This window comes from Lissotriton vulgaris, chromosome 10 (assembly GCF_964263255.1).
Source record: "Lissotriton vulgaris chromosome 10, aLisVul1.2, whole genome shotgun sequence".
Classification (NCBI taxonomy): domain Eukaryota; kingdom Metazoa; phylum Chordata; class Amphibia; order Caudata; family Salamandridae; genus Lissotriton; species Lissotriton vulgaris.
This window is the reverse complement of record NC_141698.1, coordinates 857,163,056-857,188,737: the sequence shown is the minus strand read 5'-3', so window position 1 is coordinate 857,188,737 and position 25,682 is coordinate 857,163,056. Positions and strand designations below refer to the sequence as shown.

Here is a 25,682-nt window from a genome sequence, read left to right as displayed (position 1 = left end):
GTACCGGTGTTCAATTGTGTCAGGACCTCTGATTGTCAGTCAATTGGGATCGATCCAAATTACGATACATTAGATTCTGGCCAAGCTTCGTGACTGGCGTTACAACAAGGACGCCATGCTGCTTGGACTGTAAGGGCTCTGCGCACTTATGGGTCCTGGGATGCTTGTGCCCTTGGCCACTGCTTTTGTTTCGGAAGGGATGTTAACGGGTGTTACTGATGTTATCATGCTATACTTCAAATGTGCATTATGCTTGTGACTGTTAAAGGTTGAGGCCACCCTTAAGACATCCTGTGGCTACTTTACAGACTTTTTTTTTGTTCAAGTTGTGTACGTTGGGTGTTTTGCAATGTTAATCTCATTTACCGTTAATCGAGGCTACTTGAGCTATGCAGCATCTAAGAGCCAAATACTGGGGCGGGGTGGCTATACTGGGGCTATGCAGCAAGGAACTTTGGATTATGTGCTTCGCCACTGGAATATTGCAGCGACGTACAAAACACATAGTGTGTCCCTAAATTTTGAAACAAAAAAAAGGCTAATTATATGGTGTAATTTAACACATTGTGTTGCAGTCTAATTTTACTATTTTGCCATTTTATCACACATACTGTGAGCAAAAGCTTCCGCTTTACCCGTTTAACTCATGCCTACTGCAGTAGGCAACAAAAGGTAGACAAACCTTTGCAAAGGCCTGCCACTGTTCCACACCATATCAGTTGTGTGGCATGGACTTAAATGCTGTTTGTAGCAATGTTAATACTTAATGTAGCAATGCAATTGCACATCTGCTTGCCTGCAGTAGGTGGTACTAAAGGCATGGCTCATGTTTGGGCATATTGGCCTCTCGTCCATGTTGATGACAAATGAAAGGCTTGTATCTGCTAAAAACAAGCATTTGCAACGCAATAGGTCTTGCATTTACACAAGTTTAAGCTATTGGCATTGTAAATGACAAGGCCTTTTATTTTGGTTTTAAAAACCAAAACAGAAAAAAGGCATTGTCATTTACAATGCCAATAGCTCAAGCTCGCATAAATGCGAGACCTATTGCATTGCAAATGCTTGTTTAAAATCAGGAGAGGTATCCGACAAGGATGTGTACTTGCCCCTCTACTGTTCTCCCTTTTTATAAATCAAGTTGATCAAATTTTAAGACAGACTAATGCTGATGCACCTATCATTAATGGTAACCCGATCCCAATCCTCTTATACGCGGATGACGCGGTCCTCCTCTCTAGGCTTTTAGCAATGATTGCTAAAAGCCATCTTACCTGCACCTTCACTAACTTAGTAATAGAGGACTGTGAAAGTGCTCAGTATCACATCAAAGTTAACCCCCAACTCACCCTTACGGGTCTCCTGATCTACAGACCCCCGGGCGCGGATTCTAACTTTATAAAGTCCCTCTTGGAGAATGTCTGTCCCTTAGTCATCAAAACCGCCAACTTCTCCATCATTGGGGACTTAAACATCCATTTTGACTCGGTCACAGACAACAAGATCAACTCCCTGATTGCTGAACTTGCTGCCTTACAGCTCTGCCAACTCGTGAAGGGTCCCACACACAGCGGTCTGCACCTTCTCGACCCAGTTTTTTCTACCTTGGATAACCTAAAAGTCCATTTTCCCATCCCCATGACCTGGACAGATCACTACCTAGTAACTATGGACTTATCGGCTAGCAGTGACCTTTCTACCACTCCCATCCACCAGGTCTTGAAAAGACCATGGAAAAAACTCCGCTTGGAAGATCTCCACACTCTTCTTACTGCAGACCCCTCCATTTCCAGCGATGATCCCCATTTAGACTACGACTGTTTCTGCAACCGGATAACAAAAGCTCTAGACTCATTAATTCCAGCTAAACTAACTAAACCACGAGCCCATGAATCTAGCCCCTGGTTTAATAATGAGCTCACCTTGCTCAGAAAAGAGCTAAAAAAAGCAGAACGCAAATGGAGAAAGGACTACGACCCCACGCTAAAAAACATATATTGCCAGCTTCAAAAAAGCTACCATCATAACATATGTAGGACCAGAACAGCCACAATGCCTCTAAAACCATCTTTCGCATAATGAAAGAGCTGAGTGCAAAAAAAACTGTAAAAAACATCAATACCTCCCCCGACCTGTGCGATAATCTGGCCACTTTCTTTATGGACAAAATTAAAAAAATCTACAACACGTTTACAACAGTGCCCCACAATTTACCCATTGCCGATTCTCATGGCCCTAAACTTTCTGTTATTCCTCCCATCAGCCATGACAACTATCTGAAAGTCTGTGCCAAAATCAAATCCGGCTCTCCCGCCGATCCTTTAAAACCTGAATTCTTCAGAGAAGCTGGTGAGCATGTTCTGGGCCCTCTCAGAGCCATCACCAACTCGTCCTTCCTTACGGCCAACATCCCCACCACCTGGAAACAGGCATGGGTCTCACCTATTATAAAAAAAACATCACTTGACCCTAGCCTCCCGGAGAATTTCAGGCCTATTTCCCTGCTACCCTGGCCTGCCAAGGTGGCAGAAGCCTATGTCAATTCCATCTTGACCAACTTCCTAATGTCTAACTCCATTCTAGACAGGTCTCAACATGGTTTCCGAGCTGGGCACAGTACCGAGACTGCACTCCTTAGCGTCATTGAACATCTTCGGACCATACTGGACGCAGGAGGAAAGGCAGCACTGATTCTTTTAGATCTCAGTGCTGCCTTTGATACAGTTTCACACAAGGTACTGCTGTCCAGACTTGAGGAAGTAGGAGTTGTAGACCAGGTCCTTGGCTGGTTTAGGGCTTTCCTTGCCGACAGATCCTTTAGGGTCTCTACCCCACCCTTCATTTCGAAGGAATGTCCCGTTGAACAAGGAGTTCCTCAGGGGTCGGCGCTCAGCCCGACCCTGTTCAATGTATATGTCCTCCCACTGGCAGAGGTAGCTAGGAAACATGGACTCACATTGGTGTCCTACGCTGACGACACCCAGCTGGTGGTGGCTCTAAAAGACGATAATGGCCTGAGTGCCATGAACTTTAGGCAAACCCTCAGTTACATCACCAGCTGGATGTCAGCAAACTACCTTCAACTAAACGCCGGTAAAACGGAGGTTCTGCTTCTAAGCAAAGACACTACGGTCTGGGGCAATAATTGGTGGCCTGAAACCTTAGACCAACCGCCTGCCCCCAAGAATGTGGTAAAAAACCTAGGAGTTTGGGTGGACTCTGCTCTGAACTTTACCCACCACACTAAAATAGTTGCTGCCACATGTTTCGGGATCCTTCGAAACCTTCGGCCCATCCTAAAAATTTTCGACCGCCAAACCCGCCAAGTGGTAGTACAGTCGGCTATTTTATCACGGCTGGACTTCGCTAGTTCACTTCTGCTCGGAACTAACGTAGCTGAGAAAGTGAGACTACAAAGAGTCCAAAACGCCGCTGCAAGAGCTCTTACAGGGCTACCCCGGCACAAATCGGTCTCCTCCACCCTCAGGAGCCTACACTGGCTACCTGTTGAAAAGAGGATTCACTTTAAAACCCTCTGTCTTGTTTTTAAAATTTTGAAACTCTCCTCCCCACCTATGTTTTGTCCCCTGCTCTCACCCTACGTCCCTCGGCGGTCCCTTCGGTCAGAAGGTCAGAACTTGGTCATTATCCCCCGCATCAAGTTATCCAGAATGGGCGGCCGCTCATTTGGATACTTGGCCGCCAAACTTTGGAATGGACTTCCAGCTCAAATCCGCGCAATGAATGACCTTTTATCCTTTCGCAAAGCCATAAAAACCCACCTTTTTAACTAGTTCTGTTATGTACACTTCTGGACCTCCTACAATTCCATCTTGCTGTCCCCTGGACATAGGCAGCTAGCGCCGGGACGCCCCTTGGCTGGGGCAGCCGTGCGCTATACAAGCACATCTAACATAACATAACATAACATAATGGACTGCAACATCTAATTATTCAATTCCACGTATTTACTGAAAGTAGGAAGTTGAAAATTAACAAAGGGAAGATGGTTACAATGATATGTGGTAAGAAACCAAGAAAATGCAAGCCCTTTTTTTTAGACGGGGAGAGATTAGAATCTGTCAGTAGTTTCTGTTATTTAGGCATTACTTTTTCAGGAGACGGGAGATGGGTCAATGAACAAAAAAGTGTCCTTTTTAAAATGGTTAGGAATACAAGTTGTATTTTTAGATTTGCTGCCAAATTAGGGGGTCGTAGAATTAATGAAATGTTATCCATATTTAATGCAAGATGTATATCTTCAGCCATATATGGGGCCGGGGTTTGGGGGCATGAGGCCCAGAGTGCTAACCTGATCCAGCGCGGGGAGAATGTGTTTTTAAAATGATTAATTTGTGCCCCGGCATACGGCTTCAATCGAGATAATACATAGGGAACTTGACATAAATTATGTTAATGATTTAATTGTTCTACGTCCTCTGTCCCTATGGCGCTCAATTTGGGCAAAGGAGGAGACAAAGTTTACTCAGGATGTAATTACTGATTGTAATAAACTCGACCGCCGATCAAATATCCCCTGGTTAAGCCGCATACAACATTGGTATAAGACACTGTATGGTCTAAACATTTTTGAAGATCTAACAACAGGGTCTACATTGTCGAAGCGGGAGCTTAAAGTCTCACTCCTTAAATATACGTCTGGGATTAGAATGGAAAGATATGTAAAACAAAGTACGTTTAATCTCTACCTGGAATATAATATTAATGAAGGCTTCCAAACTTATTATACTGTTGTTAGTATTAACTCCCATCGTCTTGTATTGACCCGTCTCCGGTTGGGAATTGTGCATCATTTAGTGGCCTTCCCCGTGGTTAAGAAACCCGGCACCTGTCCCTGTCCCTGTGATGACAAATCCAAACAGAGCACTTGTCACTTTATGCTATCCTGTAACTTTTATAAAATTTTATTTGAAACCCATCTTTTTAAAATATAACACGCGTGCTATACAAACAGCGATGCAACTGATGTTTAATTCAGAGACCCCAGATGTATGTTTTCATGTGGCCACTTATATTTTAAAATGTATTTCTGTAAGAAAATCAATCATCGTATGAATTCATTCAATGATGCTTTTTTAAAAAAAACTTTTTACTATGTTGAAATGAATACTTTTATCACTTATATTACTTACAGTTAGTTGGACGTAGTGAGTTAGACTTTTTAGTATTCGGATTTGTGCTGCTAAATGCATATTGCACATTGGGAAGGATGGTATTGACATTCCGCACTTTATCATGCTAATTTGCACATATACTAACGCTGTATAATTGCTGCTACTGTATATTGTGCACTGAAAGAATGGTATAGCACTTGCACTTTATTTTGACATAGTTAAACTTTCTTTTTAAGTATTCGGTCTTGTGCTGTTAAATGCATATTGCACTTTAGGAAGGATGGTATCGACACTCTGCACTTTATCATGCCAATTTGCACATATATTAATGTCGGACAAATGCTGCTATTGTATATTGTACACAGAAAGAACTGTATAATGCTTTTCGCTTTACTTTGACATATTCTGTACTTATCTTAGTGGAAGTATGCCCTAAATTGAAGCTATGCATCTGTAAGGATGACATAACCATCTTTTGGAATTTAATACTGCTAAATATGCATAGACATTAGAAGATAAGTGTACGTGCATTGGTAGAAATTTGCTCCATTGCAATTTATACATCTTTGAGGATGATATAATTGATCTGTACCTTAACATTGCTAAATTTTGTACATACATTAGTAGACAAATGCACCAAAAAGCACTTTAAAGATTATCGGATATGTGTTGTCAAATGTATAATGTATATAAGCTATCAAGGTATTTTGCAAATCAAATTGATACATATGTATGTTGTACTTATTTAATTTTTGTTTATTATGTCTGTTGCTATATGGTTGTATTTCTACATACCGAATAAAGCATCTTTGACTTGACTTGACTAAATAAATGTACCAAATAGTCAGAAAACAATGTAAATGCCTAGCCAGCAGCAAAAAAACATTGAGTGAAGTCAAGAAAAAAGCTTCTAGATAACAATTCTTGACAGAAAAGTAAAAAACCGACGAGCTCAATGCTCCGGGATCCTCACAGTAGGATACGGAAAAAAAGAACTGGCCTAACTTTCACCAGTAGGGCATGATGGGAGCATGGTGGTCTTGGAGGTCTAAAAGGCACTGCACCAGTTTTATTCTGTTATGGCTTCTCTATGCAGCCTATGGGCTAACATTCCTGCTATTACTTTACCTTTTTCTTTGAAAGTAAAGGCAATATTAAAACAGCGAAAGCATGCATGTTCTACGTTACAGAAATGCTAAATATATATGTGTTTATTTTAAATGAAAAATCCAATGAAATGTTGGCATTTTAGCCCATTTGGTAGTTTAGGCTGCATGTATATGTATGTTTATATGCATATACATGTATATTTGAGGGTTCTTTGTACTTTTAAGTTTTTAAATATACATATATGTATATGCATTTGTATATGCTCCAGGATCCTGCACGTGGGCAGTACTTTTCAGTGTTTATGACTTTGATGAGTAGTCCTCTAGAAGAGAAACATAGTGACTAAACTTCACGGATGAACAAATTACTTACCTTCAGTAATTATCTTTCTACAGGATACTCTAATCTACTTGCAGATTTGTCACTCTTGAATCTTTGCCAAAATGGATGCTGAACCTTGAAGTAGCTGCCTGCATTCTGGGACATGGGGCCCTGTATCTTTCTTAGCCTGTTATATAACCCTGGATCAAACATCACAGACCTTTAGAAGGTGCCACCCTGGTGTGCAGCTGTCAGTTCCTCATCCTTATTACATGACCTCAGAGGAGGAGATGAGTCAGTTGAAATTACTATAAATCATACTGTTCAAAAAATAGCGTGGTCCCTTATTAACAACTGTAAAACCATTTCTTAAAAAAGGGAGGTGGTCTATATTGATGAGGAATATGTATCTAGAGCATCCACCAGAAAGATCTTTACAAAAGGAAACTAACATTTTCATCTGATTAATATAACTACCTGCAGATTTCTCACCACTTGCATCAATAGCAAGTGTACCTTCCATGAGATGGGTGTGGGGTGATGGTTAAATCAAAATGTCCTGCAATATCAACCTGACAAAATGGCCATATTGGCAGATTTCATAGTAAAGACAGTAATGCCTGGTAAAAATGTGAACTAAAGCCAATGATGCACCATAGCCAATATACAAAATGGGAACACCTCAAAACAGCACTGAAGAGCTGGACTTTGGTGGAATTGGCTCTGCTGCCCTCAGGGGGATCCTTCTTGAAGAAGGCACAGCAGATCTTGATGCACAGGACTAGCCAGTTGAGTGGGAAAGTCACCACTTCTAAATTGCCTTTCCTTTCTTGGAACCGGCATAGCCCCAGACACCAAACTATTTCAACCACCATTACATAGTTATGTATAGGATATATTTTCAATGAAAGTTTCAATCAAAAGACATTTCAACTATTTATGTTCACTTTTAAACACCTAAATTCAATTCTATCTTGCATTACATTGTGTGATTGTTTTACACTACAATTTATCTTAGTAACTAAATACAAATTTTCTTAATATCGATTTTACATTTTCATATTTATAGTACACACTCATATATAAATGAACGGAACATTCTGAAATATGTATATTTACCAGTTCACCACTATGAGGATCATAGAACCTTTCCAATAGTTGAACTGAAGTACTTTTTCCACAGCCACTGCTGCCTACGAGAGCCAATGTTTGCCCCTTCTTTACTTTCACATTCAACCCTTGAAGAACTTGCACATCAGGTCGAGTTGGATAAATAAACGTGACATTTTTGAATGCCACATTGCCATCAAACATCTCCTGTGAGTGAATTAACCAAATACATTATCAAACACTTGAAGACATATAAATGCATCATATTCAATAGTCTTAAGCAATACTGCTTAGAAAGAGATGCACAGCAGTATATGCCAAAACAATGATATTTATCACATTATTCAATTGGTTGCACAAACTGTTAGGACTGACTAATCTGGGATTTGTTGAGGCAAAAGAGTAGAAGCAACCGAGAACAAAGATTATGTTGATTTCGGTGCTGAAGACTAAATAAACCAGATACTTAATCATATGAAATAAAAAAGCTACCAACATCTATTTTTGTGATGCATATAATAATATACAATTCAGTTTTGTAATACTAAAAAGAATGTGTATATAAATGGACTGAATATAATCTTAGAATACAAGGATTTTGTGCAATGTCTGTTGCAACAATATATGTTTAATATCTATGTAAAATGTTTAATGCTATGTAAGTGGTGTCCAACATTGCACTACATTGTTATCTGTAAAGCCAGCTGGTGTCAATTTAGTGAATGCATTTAATATGAATGCTATTTTAATACATTAAAGATTTACACAGTTAAATTTCTTAAACAGGCATGTAATTAATATGTGAAATCAACAGCTCTGTGGTAATACTGCTCAATCAATTCCTCACATGTCTTCAAAATAGTTCTGTACATTTACGGGTCTTACTAGATTACTATTAGACAAGTAATTGTTATCAGCCAAATCTATGGATGAAAAGAGAAATCTGATAATTGAAACCTTTGAGCTTCCAAACTATTTACGATACAGTGTACTTTATTTACGTCTCACTTCCATTCTATGCCAATCATCTTAGTGAAAGACTTTAGAAATAAAATGATTGATCATTTAGAGAGTGGATGAACAGCCATTGAACCGATATAATTTGTCTTGCTATAGTAATCTAAACTTATCTGAAAAAGGTTAACTCTAAAATGCAGTATGGTGCCTCACTAGGACAAGCAATGTGAATGACACTGAATAGGAATTTTAGGTAATTAAGGGAAAGAAAATAATCACTCACAAGAAATAATGAAGTTAAAGTAAAAAACAAACATGCTCTTACCAGGAATTTTTAAGCTGCTCTCCACCCTTATTAAGGCTGCTCTACGGTCGAACAGTTGAAAGCAGTTTAGTGTTGAAAATATGTATTTACTAAAAGGATCATGACACTTAAAAGTGCCATCTGGTAATGTCACAACAGGTCTCAAAAACCTGGTAAACATCTTCAAAATATGTAATTCTCCAGAATTCCTATTATGGTGATTGCTAAAGATGCATAACTATTAAAGAAAAGTTCATTTTCATAACAGTGGATTGGCACGTAAAACAGAAAAACGTCATTATTAAACTGAAAAAGCAACATAAAAACTCAAAATGTACTATAAATAAGTTAACTTACAGGTTTTGCTCCCTCCTCGCTGAAACTGTCAATGGTGGGTACTCTCTCAAACAGCATGAACATGTGAGATGCAGACATCTTAGCTTTAGCATAGTCTGGGGCAAAGGAACTAGTCTGCCCCAACGCCATTGCACCAAACACAATGGCTGAAAACACACTGACAGAAAAGAGACAAAAATAGACCCCTGTGTAAATACTGCTATGCATGTGTTCTAATCAATGATGAAGTTACACAAAATGAAAGAATACATACTGAAACATGAGGACGAACAGGGTGAAAAGGGAGATGATATATAAAAGAACACAGTGAATAGAATATTGAGGGCCTGAATACGTCTTTGGTGGTCCTACAGTGGGGTGGCAATAATCACCAAAGCCGAGGTCTGGCTGGAGGTCCTGCAGTGGTCTGAGGGCAGCTGCTGTTAGGTTCATTGAAGAGCCTAACATGCAAGACGTCGCCGTCAGAGCACCAACTGCACCTTCCTGCACGGTGTGGCATACATGCTACACCATGCAGGAACTGGGGGTGCAAATCCATGGGGGGTACTACATGTGCCACTCCGTATGCACTTCCATGTCCAGGAGTGCAGGGGGCCCTGCTAGGTCCGCCTTAGTTGGCTCTCCGCCACCCTTTTCATGGTGAGCTCCCTGCCATGATATGGGCGGTGTGCGGGTAATTTGAAATATGAACTGCAGTTCTGCAGCGGCACTGCCTGCATATTGCTACCCTGTCAGCACAGCCTCCCCTGCACGGAATCCTTGATCCAGGCAGGGCCGGCAGTCTCATGGCAGTCAAACCGCTACACTCAAAATAATATGGGCGGACCCGCAGTGTGGTGGTGGGCGGACCGCCACCACGAGTACTTGCAATCAGGCCCTATGCCACTGGTTGTAAAATGAAATAGAGAGAAATGGCACTGCATTATTCCAGATGCTACAAAATGTGTAAACATATACAAATATAGAAAAGTGGTCATCACACCCCCCTCAGGTAGCCACAGATAAGCAGAGAACTATTGGGCCTCATCCATTGGGGCTGGGGTAATTTGCCTTGATGTCCCAAGATATGTCCTACTCTGTAAACTGGGCCAAGCACATCTCCTTCAGCTCCTCACTATCAGTGATAGTGATGCAAGAATTATAGGCTTCTCTGGAAGGTAGCGAGGGGTGTTTCAAGCTCAGGACTCAACAATCATTAGCAGAGCAATAATTTGAATGTTCAATCCAGTGCCTATCTTTGTTAAAAAGAAGGTATTTTAATATGCACAGAAAATAGAACACTACACACTACAGCATACCGATATGGGCTTTTCAGTAGGGTGAATACATTAGAAAATAGTTTTAGCCTTTAAACTTGACATTATTTATTCAGGATTTAAATACTTTATTATATGAACACAGGTTCAACATACTGTGACATACATATACTAGTACTTACTGTAGTGAGGCAACAGAAACACTCAAACTTCCTAAAGATTTGACAAATACTACTATTTTAACAATGTATAATATTTCAATCTAAATTATCATTCCTATCACAAGCAATATCACATTTGCTCATTGCTACTATTAGTATTACGAGTGAATCAGTAAAGGTGTTTTTCCAGATTAGGCTGCAAGCTCTTAAACAACATTTGATAGCAGTTCTACAGTTAAGGCCCTATTATAGGATATCTGAATGACAAAACACATTTTATTGCGCTGATTAACCTTTGGTACAACAAAAGGAATCATGTACCCCTTCTGAAATACACATGGACCAGTAAACTACTTCCCTAGGCAATATCTCAAAAATTGAGCTGTCCACATTTGAAGATAATAGGCTGTGCAACAGTGAACTAGCAGTCAAAAACATAAATACTGTGAGCTGTGCTAAACCTGATTTGAAACTGTCTCTTAGCTGCACACTAAAGTCCCACAATCTAAAAAGTCAAAATATAGAAAAAATGTACATGAAGCCATCCCATAAGACAGGGTGATGAAATAATACTTAAAGCACACAGAGGAGAACACTTACATATGGATACAGGATTGCATAAGACAACAAAACAAACTTTCTGAATTTCTAAACAAATGTTGAGGAAAAGTCAATACATTGTAAACAAGGAACTGAAACAGATGCTGTTTGTTTTCAATGGTAGATGAGGCTTCCTAGTACACATTAAGTATATTGCCTGATAATGTGGGCAAACAAAATGATGAACTTGGGAGTTCAACTCAATATTGTAAGTTATACACATTATCGTGACTGTATATAGCATCCATGCTATTGACCAACCTCTTCCCTGGGCGTTGGGCCAGTTGAAAGGTGATTGAAACATCAGCAGATGAGTAGTAGGTTGGAGAAATTACCAATTACTACAATGTTTTCCTTTATGTCTTCATTTGTTGTTATTGAATTTGCCAAGAATTTGGAACTCGCTTCCGCCATTCATCAGAAAAATCGCCTCAACACCCCTCTTGAAAAAGGAAGCAAAATCATTCTTGATGAGAAAATTCCTCCCTTAAAGTCAGCACAAACACCACGCCAGCTTACAACCTCAAACTCATCTATACTCTCCGCCCACTGATATTCCAAAGCTAAGACGTGCATAATCTCGAATTGACTCCTTTTGCTCAGGCCAGTTTTCTACTTGGCCTTTATTCCCCAAACTCTATTATGTTTTGTTGTTCTTTGTATGCGTTGTTTTGTATGCTTTGTTGGTACCAAATATGCTATTCATACCCTGCTCACCATGTAAAGCACTCTGTTAACCTAGCTTGGGTCTGGTTCGCGCTATAGAAATCTTTAAAAATAAATAAATAAATGAATAAAATATGTATTTTCAAAATAACAATTTTTCCATGTGTTTTTATCATCTTGGTGGTGATTAAATAAAAGCAAGAAATATAAAACTAACATAATTTTAACATACATGAAACCTTTACGAGCTAATGCATACATGCATTGCATAGGTTTTAAATGCATAGACAATTTAATGCAGCATGCAGTTTGTTTTTTTCTCAGTAATACACCATTAGTATTTTGCTTAGAACGTAATTCATTACTGCAAGGAAATACCTATATCTACTTTCACCTAACATACACCAAAGGACAGAAAACATATAAGTATAGAATGGAGGAGAATACTTACAGGAAAACATTGTCAAATGTCATGTAACGCTCTTCCACGAGCCAAGCACCAAATCGAAAACAGCCAGCGTAGGCAAAGTACATAATACCCTGGGAAAGTGCAAATGTTATTCCATAGATATGGGCTTTCTTCACAGAATTCCTTAAAGAAATAAACAGAGAATGTCAGTCATTTGGCAAAACCATTTTTATTTATAAAATTGTTAAACATACAAAGTATGGCATGAATTGACATAATCTTCATTTATTTTCCATTTGGTATCCCCCTTTTGCCTTATGCATGTTTATTTATTCAATGATACATTTCTAAATTCAAATGCACAATTGTCAATGTGCTTAAAATATGTGTTTTAATACAGTGTGTCCGATATTTGTTCTAACATAGTCTGATAACTTGATTTTCTAGTTATCATGTTTAAATAGTAAACAAGGTTTCATAGAATCTGTTATCTTTATAGGTGAAAGGCTACAGGGCTTCTATACTATTTATTTGAAAAAAAAAGTAAACAATGTTCAAGCAGAGTAATTAAAGTGCACTGAAGCTCTGTTGCCTGTTAACACCTTTCCTTGCGGAAGGTTCCATAAAAGACACTTTGAGTCTTTTGACAGGTTTACTGTTACATTCCAAAAGAAGTCCATTGGTAGCCATGAGGTAAGTTGTAAGTAAGAAGTTTATTTAGCTTAGTTACAGGATGGTAGTTTATTGGTTGAGCCCCACCAGGAGCAGCATCCTTGCTGCTCAGCCCACACTCTCCAACTGTCTCTCTCTCCACTCCACCAGGCACTCCAACATTCCACTGCCTCGCCAAGCATTCTTCCATATACACATCACAATCATACTTGCTGAGCAGCAGGGAATGGGTAACCAGGTAAATGATTCATTATAGGAAATTACTTAGGAAATCCCTTGGGAAAACAATAAATAAAGATCATTACAACATTGCACAATAAAAGTACAGTACGAAAGAGAAATAGGCAATATGCAAATGATAATAACAAATTAGAGTTCTTAACGATAGCAGTACAGCATGAAAGAGAATTAAGCAATGCACAAATAAAAACTGCAAATATAAAAGAACTAAGGATAGGATTATCCACTTTCTAACAATACTGAATAAAAATGGAAATTACACAGTGGTAAATTCCTTACCATTCACCCCATCTGCACACCACACATACCTGAGAAAACAGTGTCAGGTAAAAACACCGCACAGGGTACATGATCCTCAAACGCACACCCCCAGGTGAAATAACAGCACAAGGTACAGGACCCCTGAATGCACACCCCCAGGTAAAACAATTGCACGAGGTACAGGACTCCTGAACGCACACTCACAGGTAACAACTGCACGAGGTACAGGACCCCTGAATGCTCACCCCCAGGTAACACAACTGGACAGGGTACTCGACCCCTCAACTCACCCCTGGGTAAAATAACTGCACATGGTAAACCTTTGAACGCACATCCCCCAGGTAAAAACACAGCACAGGGTACACGACCCGCGGACGCACACCCCCATGTAAAACAACTGCACAAGGTACAAGATCCCCAAACACACCCTGGGAGAAAAAACTGGATAGGGTGAACAACCCCTAAGCACACCCCTACGTAAACAGAAGTACAGGGTAAACCCTTAGACACACACCCCTAGGTAAAACATAGGCAGAACCAAACTCAAAAATAATATGGGGCACAGGGTAGCAAACCAAGCACAGCACGCCGTGGCACAGGACAAGGGTCACATCACACCCAATAAGAATATGGCGAACTTGGCAGTAAAATAGAGCATGAGAAATAACACCTTTGGCAGCAAGGATGAGCACAGATTGAACAAGATACATCTCTTCATGACAGCAAGTACGTTGCATATTTGGCACACAATAGCAAATTGATAGGTAGCAAGCACTTCATGTGACCGGAGAGAATAAGAAAAGAAATTAATAGGCATCCCAGCACTGCAAATGAAAACGTAAATACTTGCTTCCACCCTCGTCGCCATTGTTACCTTCCAAAAGAAGTCCATTGGTAGCCATGAGGTGAGTTGTAAGCAAGAGGTTTATTTAGCTTAGTTACAGGATGGTAGTTCATTGGTTGAGCCCTACCAGGAGCAGCATCCTTGCTGCTCAGCCCACCCTCTCCGACGGTCTCTCTCTCCACTCCACCAGGTGCTCCAACATTCCACTCCCTCATCAAGCATTCTAACATTCCACATACGCATCACATTCATACTGGCTGAGCAGAAGGGAATGGGTAACTAGGGAAAGGATGCATTATAGGAAATCAAGTTATAACACTTTTCTGCCTGCCTGAAGACTGTACAGTTGCTGTAGCACTGAGACAGGAACAACAATTGTCTCCCTACTGAGCACTTCTGTTTTTGAAAAAAAGGTATGCATGTGTGTGTTTAGCTTTCTAAGAACTCACAAATGGTTCATTTTGGTGGTAGGATTAGCCTAGTTAGCCAAAGGAGGGTTAGGGAAACTAATGCAGAGGAATCCTAAATTGCTCTTATAATGCTGCTGTATTTTCTATTCTTCTGTTTTTTGACAAATATAGTTGTCACTGTCTTTTTTATGCTTATAGTAGCTACTATTCATAATGTGTTTAATAAAAAAACAAAAATGCATTTCTAGGTAAAAATGTTTAGTTCATCTATTCATGATGAAAGATGGTTTGAGTTCCAAAAACAACGCATATTACTGTGAGAGTCACAGGACTGGTTGTTCTCTAATGCACACCTTACTCATGTAATGCCAGTGGGATGTAGGAGGTTGCAGTTCAACAGCTTATCTGTCTTATGTTAGTATACTGACTAAGTCTTTGATGACAGAAGGTCTAGGAAATCCATTCGTTGGCCATATTTTGGAGACAATTCTAGAAAATGTATTAACTTTGGCAGAAGATGTCCTGTTATTATGTGTATGGTGGTAATAACATACCAGAATGACTATTGGGTGCACTGATGAAAAGTGTCCTTTATTCATGTTGTATAGACAATGACAAACCTATGTTATGTAAAGCACACAGCTGCAAATACATAAGTGATTAGTGTGCTATTGAACTACCTTAGTATTAAAGACCCTACCTCGTAATGAACAAGTTAAATACCTTTGGTAACGCTCTTTCTGATTGAAACACTATCTACCTGCATGTTCCTCACCTTTATATTCCCCCAGGTGCAAAACTGGATCCACAGATTATTACAGAAATGCTTCTGTGCACCAGTATGTGGCATTGTGCGGCTCCGAACTGACTCAATACCGCCTTTGAAGGGATGGAACAGACTTGCATACAAGTTCGAGCCCTGTGCGCGGACCTCCGTTTTTTGCCTTCTCTTGCTGATCTCTAATTTAGGAACTTTTTATATGTCGAACAGAGGTAATCCCACAAATTGGGGAGGTGGGAGGACATAGAGGAATTTGTGGTTAAGATCAAATATCCAGAAGAAAGAGTTTTACTGAAGATAAGTACCTTTCTCTTCTGATGGGGTACACTTTATTATATGGTAAATACAGGAAACAAAAACAAAACAGCAGGATGAACACATGATTTGTAGAGAAATACAGGCACAAGTACAGCACTCAAAAGCAATGTGATGCATGAAAGAAATAATAAAACACTGTGTCTATTAAAGTAATAAAGTAATCAGCTGAGCAGAATACCGAGTAAAATGACAATAAAATCATGAGCATGGTGTAAGTGAGATGGCATATATAGGTAAAAGGCGAAATATCGGCCTATAAAGTGCTAAAAGCATCATCATTACACAGGTCCACCGGACTAGAAGGGATACATTCAAGCTGTGAGAAGAACACATCAACCTGCGAGAAAGAAAGAAAACTAAGAAAGAAAAGAGAAAGAGAAGATGACCAAATAGCCATAATGGTCAAGCTCAAAAAGTGCTAGACATAGTAGTTTTTCATAGATCATTTTCTTATGTATGAAGTAGGTTCTCTAACCACAGATTCCTCACTTTTATTATATATACTAAAGCAGTACCTTCGAAAGTACGACAATTTGTGGCATGGACTCAGATTCATCAGACCAGAGCAAGCAAACTGACTTTCTTTCCTGACCTGGCTGTCAAGCTAGCCTGGCAGATATCAAGACCAGCACAACACAAAGTACCAATGCATTTATAACAGCCTTCGCCCTGGTGGAGTGTGCTGTCAGACCCTCAAGTGGCTGCTTCTTGGCCAGAGCTTAGCAGGTCTTCATACTAAGGGACAGTCCATCTCAACAGTGTCCTCTTCTGAACATTCTCTCCTTTCTTTGCACTATAAACACCACAAAGATCCTTTTGGCCACTGGATGGGTCTTATTGTATCAATACAAAACAACCTAAGCTTTTTTGAGGTTCACAAACACAGCCTCTTCTCCTCTTTCGAGGGGTAAGGTGATAGAAAGAATAGTGGTAGAGTGATCAACTCCCCAACATGGAAGGAAGTCCATGTCAATCAATCAAGCATGAGTTTGTTGAGCGTGACTGCTCGGAGGACAAGCGGATGTATTTATTATGAGAAAGACAGTTTATAGTCAAGAGATGAGGCAAGCAACTATGTATAGGCTCCATAGCTCCTGCAGGTTGATGTGGAGCAGGCCCTCCTCTAGAGACCAGAGGACGCAGATCTCCATCTCCCCATGTTAACACCCTCCAAACAAGTAGTTATGTGTCCACCACCACTGTCAGCTCTGATGAGAAGGAACTACAGTCTGTTGCAGGACACATTATTATTGATCAGCCATAATTAAAGATCAGAGGCCATCTCTGTTGATACCCTGATGAAATGCTGGGCCCACTGGGACTTCAGGTTCCATGACAGGGCTTACATGGGCCACCTGGCATAGCTGACAAAAAGAATGCATGAGGTAGAGGCCAAGAAGACACAGAGCAATCCTCATGAGGAACCAAGGAATATTGAGATCAAAGATGAATGTTTTCAACGCACATTGGAGGAAGAAAAGCTGTGAAACTCATTGTATTCAAGATTGTTCCAATATATGTCAAGCAGGGGGTACTTCTGCTTGCTTATTTGTGAAATCCAATGATAGTAATAGTTACGCTTTCATTTGGAGGTGATCTGTGACTGACTGTGGCAAGCCTAGTTTTAGCTACACGAGGTATGGGAACACAGAAACTCCTGATCTCTGATGATGGTCAGCAACCACATCCCTCACTTTATCTAGTGATCTGGGACGCGTAGAGGTTAAGCGGTTAGGCGGCCTGTGGTGTTTCGGGAGGAAGGGGATCCCTTGTAAGGGCATGCCCGCCACTGCCTGGTCCTGGAAGAGCCAATTTTTGCCAGATTCCAACTGATGCCATTCCACTAGGCTTCGGAGCTGTGCCACATAGAAATAAAGTTGTAGATCGGCTACCCCTACGCCACCGTGTTCAGGCGGAAGGACTGCGATGGCTTGCCTAAAGCGCGGGCGACCACCCTGCCATATGAAAGGCGCCAATTCGGATTATGTCTGTTGGATCCAGCCCATCGGTGGACGTAAAGGAAGGGTCTGAAACAGGTAAAGTATCTGCGGCAGGAGTGTCATTTTGGTGGCAGCTATCCTCCCCAGCCAGGAAAGGGAATGGCCATCTCCGGAGCTCTCCGCGGAGCTGCGTGCGGAGTCTGGCATAGTTGGCTTCTATGGTGATTGGAATGGTTGGGCCCAGGAGGACCCCCAGGTATGGGACCGTGGTGCTAGACCACTGCATAGACTGTTCCTCCTGTACCTCAGCCAACGTCACGGACGACAGGGAGATTGAGGGCGATTGATTTATCTGTGTTAATTTTGAACCTGGAGGCGAACGCGAAACTGTGCAGTTTAATAAAAAGCGTACAAAGAGATTGGACGGGGTCAGTGAGGGAGAGTGAAATATCATCAGCGTATAGGCTAATCTTGTGTGTGTCCCCTCCGAATTTGATTCCTTTGATGAGGGCATGTTGCCGAATCCTTTGCGCCAGCAGTTCCATGTATAGGGCAAACAAGATAGGAGAGAGGGGGCACCCTTGTCTGTTCCCCCTGCAAATCGGGAAGTGAGAGGATGTATGCCCATTGATACGCACTGCGGGATTAGGCAGCTTGTAGCAATTCAAAATACGGGTGCAGAGAACGTCCCCCAGACCAAAGAGGTGCAAGACCTGTTCCAGATAGGGCCAGTGCACCCTATCGAAGGCCTTTTCGGCATCTATTGCTAGTAGCATGCAGTCTGGTTGCGTGCGCGACCCTGCTTTAATGAGGTGGAGGACCTGCTTAGTGTTGTCACTGGTTTGGCACTGAGGTATGAAGCCGGCTTGGTCCGATTCCACCAGCTGTGACATGTAGGGTGCTAACCGTCCCGCCAGAATGCCTGTGTACAGTTTGCAATCAATGTTCAGGAGCGAAATCGGTCGATACGAGCTACAGCAAGTTGCATCCCGGCCGGGCTTCTGTATAACCGTGATCGCTGCTTCTAAAGGTTCTGCAGGGATCGCTCCAGGTTGGGCAAAAGAGTTAAACAGAACTCGCAACAGGGGGGCCACCTGGTGACAGAATGTTTTGTAAAAAATCGCCGGGTACCCATCGAGGCCGGAGGATGTCCCAAGTCTCAGGCGTGAGATCGCTGACACCACTTCCTCGAGGCCGATGGGTATGTCTAGAAAATCCGCCTGAGCTGAGTTTAGGGAGGGGAGGCGCGCACCCCATAAGTATTCCTGACCCGCCTGCGGGTCAAGGGTGTCACCGGCATAGAGAGACTCATAAAATGCCCCAAAGGCCTCCACTATTGCCACGTCATCCGATGCCAAGTCACCTTGATCGGTTCATATGGCCTGTACTCCTTGTCTTTGGCGCTGCTCACGCAGCTTGTTTGCTAGCAGGCGTCCGCATCTGTCCCCCCCTGTGTAATAGGCCTGCCGAAGACAGAGGGCCGCATATTCCGCTCTGTCTTGGTCCAAAACCACTAACACTTTCCTCTCTGTGCACAGTTGGCACCAGGCCTGTGCTGTCCCTGTACGCTGGTGCACTTGCTCCAGCTCGGCTACCCTCTGCGCAATTTCCGCCCATTTCTGCGCATGCTCTTTGTTATTGGCCGTAGCAATAGAAATAAATTCGCCCCACAATACAGCTTTAAGGGCAGCCCACTGCATTGCAAGTGAAGTCTCAGTGTTGTCGTTGTGGGTTAAGAAGTGTGTGATGGCGGATTTATTCCGGTCCACCGTCGGTGGGGTATGTAGGAGGGATTCCCTAAGGTGCCAGTGTCGCTGCGGTGTCGGTGCGGCTGGGAGTAGGAAGGTGGCTACCATCGGGGAATGGTCAGACAGTGATTCCGGCATGATGTCTACCTCCTGTGCTCGTGGCACCAGTGGGGAAGAGCAGAGAAAGTAATCGAGCCTAGCATAGGACTTATGGGCCCCCGAAAAGTAGGTGTAAGCTGTACTGCGTCGGTGTAAATGTCTCCACAAGTCAATGAGGCCTAGGTCCCGGAGGAGCGCATATCCGGACTTAGAAAGATCTCCCACCTGCCCCGACCTTTGGCAGGAGCGGTCTGTCGTGTTATGGAAGACTAAGTTAAGGTCGCCCCCCCAGCAGTAACTGTCGTTCAGTGTTGGCCGTGGCTGCTGCTAACGCTTTCTGGAGAAAGACTTCTTGCCCCTCGTTGGGTGCTTATACAGAACTCACCACTACCGTCTGGCCTGCTATTAGGAAACGATACACCAGTAGTCGCCCTTTTATCTCTGCTTCTCGGTGGAGGACTTTGCCCGGAAATGATCCGGACACCAGAATTGCTACCCCTGCTGCTTTCTTGGAGGAAGATGAGAAGAGTTGCGTGGGGAAGGTACAAGACTTAAGTCGGTGCTGGTCTTTAGGTAGCAAGTGAGACTCCTGGAGGAGGCATAAATCAGCTGTGGAGTGCTCTAAAAGGGACAGGACCGCCCGACGTTTTATGGGGTTGTTTAGCCCACGTACATTAAGGAAGAGAATCTTACGTCAGGAGAGAGTCATCGTCTCTCAATGTTGACTCAGGAGCTCTGTGTAGCCTGTGAGAATTGAAACAGAAAAAAAAGTGGACAGAGGGGTGCCCCCCCCTATAACAAACCCCTCCCCGATCCCAGACCCCGACTCGCCCCTTCCCATCCCAACCCGCTCCCCCCAGCCCCCATGTGGTACCCCAACAAACGAACATAGTCCCAGTTCTGCCCTCGTAGCGCAGGGCTGTGGTGCGTTACCAGTGAGGACGTGCAGCCATGTTGCTCCCCGTGGCTTCTCCCCACCCCCAGACTCACGTAATGGCTGATGCTAGTGAGTACTCCCCCCGGAGAACAATCAATCTGAAGATGTGGTGTCTTTGGCCACCTCCTGGATTGCGTTGTCCATCTCTTTCTTAATGGTATGTGCGCCCGGCCTCAAGCTCGCCGCTGGCGAGCGTCGCCTAACAATTTGCTGCCAGCCATCCCTGGAGGGCTGTCGAGGTGGTTTCGGCGATGTTCTCTCCTCCGTTTGGGTGATGCCCAGCAATGTGCATGTCTCCTGGAGGGAGCGAAGCTGGTGTAGGGCACCGTTCCACTTAAATATCAGGCGAAAAGGGTGCCCCCAGGAGTATGGGATCTCTTTGCCTCTCAAGAAGTCTGTCGGAACCTTGAAGGCCTTGTGCTTTTGTAGCGTGATCTCTGACAGGTCCTGAAATAAGGCCACTGCGTGACCCTGGAAGCGCAGGGGTTGCTTCCGCCGTGCCTCCCTGAGGATGCGTTCCTTGAGAGGAAAGTCCGGTAGAAAGGCCAGAATGTCTGGAGGCGGGGCGGATGCGCGCCTCGCCAACCCAACTCTGTGTGCTCTGTCAATCCTGATGTCAAAGTCCGCCGGTTCCCCAGGATGTCCCGGAATAGGGCTTTGCAGGTAGCCCGTGATGTCTGTTCCTTCCTCTTTAGGTGTAACTCCCCGGACCCGAATGTTGTTCTGCTGGGACCTATTTTCCAAATCTTCTGCATGTGCTTGCAGATCCACTTGTTGTTCCTTTAGTCATAGTAGGTCCTGCTGCAGTTGTTCCACTTCCTCGCTTCTTGCGCGGTCCGCATCCTCAATGGTGGCCACTCTTTCTCCGAGTCCGTCTACCTCCCTCCTGATCTCCCGGACCTCCCCTGCAACCTCCTGCTTCAAGACGTGGAAGTCATCTTGGAGGGAGTTGAATAGAGTAGAGAAGGATTTGGTGATGGGCACCTCGCCTTCATTTGGTCATTTTGCTGCCTGGGCGCCCCTGGGGACGACTGACCCCTGTCACCTTTTGGCTGTCCTTTGCCGAGCATTTCTGGGAGGGTGCGGTCTCCTTTCTTCCTCTGGCCTGCCATGGTGCGTCCCCCGTCGGGGATTACTGCGCCTCTGTTGCTTCTTCTCTGGACAGGGACCCCGCTGCGTTCCCTTTGCCCTGGGTGTTTGCCAAGACCCGTGGGGGGGGGGCAATGTGGGCCTTTCCTCCTGGCTACTCCTGGTGCCCCTCACATCAAGTTTACTGTGGATATTGCCCCCTCACCGGAGTCCTCAGGGGCTGTGCCTCTTGTCTGATGCCAGCCTGTAGTGTGAATGTGCGGCCACTACCTCATCAACTGTCTCCCCCACCTCTCCTCACCTTGTCCTGCCGCTCTGTGTTTGGGGGCCGTGGGGGTCACCGGCTGCTCCTGTGTAGGTTGGCCGGTCGCGCCCCACGTGGCCGCCGGGTCCTCGGTACCGCCACCGGCCTCCTGCCTCTCGTTTCCGTCTGTTCAGGACTGCGTTCTCCCTCGGGCCGCAAAGAATGCAGATGGCCTCTAGAGGGTCGCTCCGCTACTCCTTGGTTGTTTCTGTGGCCCCCTCCCGATGTCCGGAGGGGCCAATCCCTAAAGCAGGGTAGCGTGTGTAGGTCCAGGCACCCCCGGTCGTAGGCCGCGTCCCCGGGCTCAGTTTCGGTGTTCACCCTCAGGCCTAGGGGGACGCCCGCAGCTGCGAGTGGGTTCCTCCACCACTCCTTGGCTGCTTCTGTGGCCCCCCGCTGATGTCTGGTGGGGTCAGCCCGCGACAGGATGGCGCAGGTAGGCTCCGGCTCTCCGGTCGTAGGCCGCGCCCCCGGCCTCAATTTTCGTCGCTCACCCTTGGGCCACTAAGAATGCAGGCACCGCGAGTGGGTCGCCCTGCCGCTCCTTGTCACCTTCTGAGGCCCCCTCAAGGTGTCCGGTGGGGCCAGTCTGCTAGGCAGGGCTGCGCGGGAATGTACGGGCACTCCCGGTAGTAGGCCGCGTCCCCGGCCTCAATTTCTGCACCGCTACTCACAGGGCACGTCCCGACCGCTGGGCCGCCCCCCAGTGCCTGTCCCGGGGCCTAGCCCCCCAGGAGGCAGCAGGGGGCCGCGGAGATCAGCGTCGGGAGTCGTGGGGGCCACTGCCACCCCTCTGATCACCTAGGGTGCCGCAGCTGCTAAGTCTTCTCGTTTCGCGCCTCGGACACAAGCAGCTCCCGTCACCTTTCTGACGCCAGTTGCTGCTGCTGGCCTCAGTACGCTCTTGCCACTACTGACCCGTAATCGGCAGTTTCAGCTCTCACAACAGGCAGGGTGAGCCTCCTCTCTCTCCCGCCCCCACTGCAGCTCTATGGCGGGGAGAAGTGCGGTGTAGACGGTCCGGGAAGGGCAGAAGCTGAGGAGCGCTCGGGATGTGCTACCTCTCACTCCACCATCTTAGCCATGCCCCCGGAAAAACAATTTTAAAGGAAAATCTTTTCATTTTAAAAACCTCAACCACGTTATTTACAAAACAACAAATGACATTCCCAGACACTACTGTATTAATATACAGATAGTTATGTAATTCTGTTGTGTAGATAACTGTAACAGTGCAATTGTGTGTTCTGAGTTATTGTATACTCCTCTATGGCCAATAAAGTGCTTGTGCTTGTGTGTAAGTGCAATAAAAATTGCAAATGGAGTGCTAACAAAAAAGAAATCTCAATTTAAAGTGCGTAATGCAGATTACCAACTCGTCAGCCCTATTGAAAATAGGTAGATTTACCTAGTTTATGAGCATTCTAACATGATTTAGAGCCCTAAATCCCTGTGATGTATATATTTTTTTTAAACAATTTTATTGAGGTTTTCACAAAAAAATTTAATATACGATGGACATGTGCATGATAACACAGACTTATGTGCATAAATACATGTGATATAATATGATAATCAAATCAGCAACATATATATATATACGCAATCATATACAATGATATTTGTAGTACAGCAATATATATGAGATAGGAAATTAAAGGTGTTGCCGCTTCTAATCAGTTATCCTGTACATTCTAGTATACTCAATAAAACAAAACTTTTTACTCTTAAACTAACAATACCCCCCTCCCTCCATTCCTCTGGCATCCTATATAAATGTTTGTTCACAACATATTGTGGTCTTCTCATTTGAAAATATACCATTCCCTAAGTGAAGTATACGTGTATAGTTGTGTGTAGTACAATAATTCACATTTTGGGGCTAGGTTTAGAGGGGAACACTTTTATGGTGTGTTAGTGGACATTAAGGGATGTGGGTTCGTTCCGGGATGGTGGAGTCGCAATGGGATCTATAGATTTACATGATAGTAACATTTGGTCCCATTCCATAGAAATGGGTACTTTACTAAGTCCATGATATTTTTCTTGCCAAATAATCGCACTCTCGGTAGAGCCCCAGTTAATCATTTCTGCGTGCCATGTAAGTAGTAGAGGTGGGGAGGCAGATTTCCATCTCATTGTGATGGCTCTTTTTGCCAGGAGGATGGCTATATCCGCAAACCTGTAACAGACCTTCTGACTCTTCGGACATTGGTGTAGTCCCAACAGGCAACAACTCTCTACAGTCGTCCAGGTATCAGTTCCATTGACGTCTTGTACTCTATACGTAACCATATGCCAGAAGATTCGTAAGAGAGGGCAGTCCCATAGCATGTGTAGTATATCAGTGTCTGCCTCCTGACATCTAGGGCAGGGGATTTGTGCATTCGGATACATTCTATTAAGGCGATGTGGTGTAAGGTATTCCCTATGCAGTATCATGTACTGTATATATTTAGATTTAGGGCCCGATGTAGGTAAATCCCATTTACCGATTTTGAAATACCGAATTTTACCGATTCGGTATTTCAAAATCGATAAATGGGATGTAGGTCCCAACATCTGGATTCGTTACCGAATCCTTAACAATTCTTTAAATACTGATTCGGTAAATACCGAATCGGTAATGCCCATTCATTCCTATGGGCTTTGAAGCCCATAGGAATGATTAGGCATTACCGATTCGGTATTTACCGAATCGGTAATTAATGAATTCACAAGGGTGCAGGGGGTGTCACTTTGACACCCTCTAGCACCCCGAAAACGGGCATGTGTGCAATGTGGCACACAGACATGCCCTAAGGGCACGTCTGTCTGTCACATGGCACATGTGTACATGCACAGATGTGCATGTACACAGGAATCGGTATTTTACCATGGATTTGTATTCCATGGTAAAATACCGATTCTGTCAGCCATGTGCCAATAGAAAATTGGCTACCCACATAGCATTTTCGGTAATATTACCGAATCGGTACTTATTACCGATTCGGTAATAATAACGATTCGGTAAAATTACCGAATATGTGCACCTACATCTCCCTAGCCCTTTACCGATCGGAAACGCCGAAAATCGGTATTTTCGGCCGATTCCGATCGGTAAAGGGCTACCTACATCTGGCCCTTAGTGTTTCCGGAATGTTTTGGGGGGAATTCCAGTATAGTAGCTAATTCTTTATCAGTTAGGTCCCTACCCCCATTCTTGGTCTATCTAGTTCATAATAGAGTCAGTGGGGTGCCTGAGTGCGCCCTAAGGCCTGTATTACCCTCGAGTAAGGTGACGTTCTGTTCCCAATAAATGCATTGCATGTACAAGCTCTTTAGTGGGGGGTTATATTCCTTCAGGGAACCATTACGTTTAATGTAGTGGGATATGGTAGCATGGAGAATAAACATGGTCGAAGGGACTCCTTGAGTGCGGACAAAATTATCATGGACTGCTGGTCGAAGGGACTCCTTGAGTGCGGACAAAATTATCATGGACTGCTAGCATTCCATCTGTAAAGAATGCTCCAATAGTCGTCAGCCCTTCCTGTGCCCATTGCGATACAGCATGTTTAGAAATGAGTCCAGTAACGGTGGGCAACCCAAATAAGGGGATATTAGCGGAGTATGGCTCAACTAGTTTAGTGTATTGCACTGCCCATTTCCAA

At 43.7% G+C, this 25,682-nt stretch overlaps 1 protein-coding gene across 2 annotated transcripts in view; it reads right to left on the bottom strand.

The window, feature by feature from the left end:
• Positions 1 to 25,682, bottom strand: part of LOC147688904 (ATP-dependent translocase ABCB1-like) — a 509,764-nt gene that overhangs the window by 52,598 nt on the left and 431,484 nt on the right. For both annotated transcript variants that reach the window (XM_086941799.1, XM_086941800.1), the window contains exons 23-25: positions 12,429 to 12,569; positions 9,295 to 9,451; positions 7,686 to 7,883 (exon numbers count right to left, since the gene is read on the bottom strand). In XM_086941799.1, coding sequence (XP_086797925.1) covers positions 7,686 to 7,883; positions 9,295 to 9,451; positions 12,429 to 12,569 — 496 coding nt within the window. The remainder of the gene's footprint in view (positions 1 to 7,685; positions 7,884 to 9,294; positions 9,452 to 12,428; positions 12,570 to 25,682) is intronic.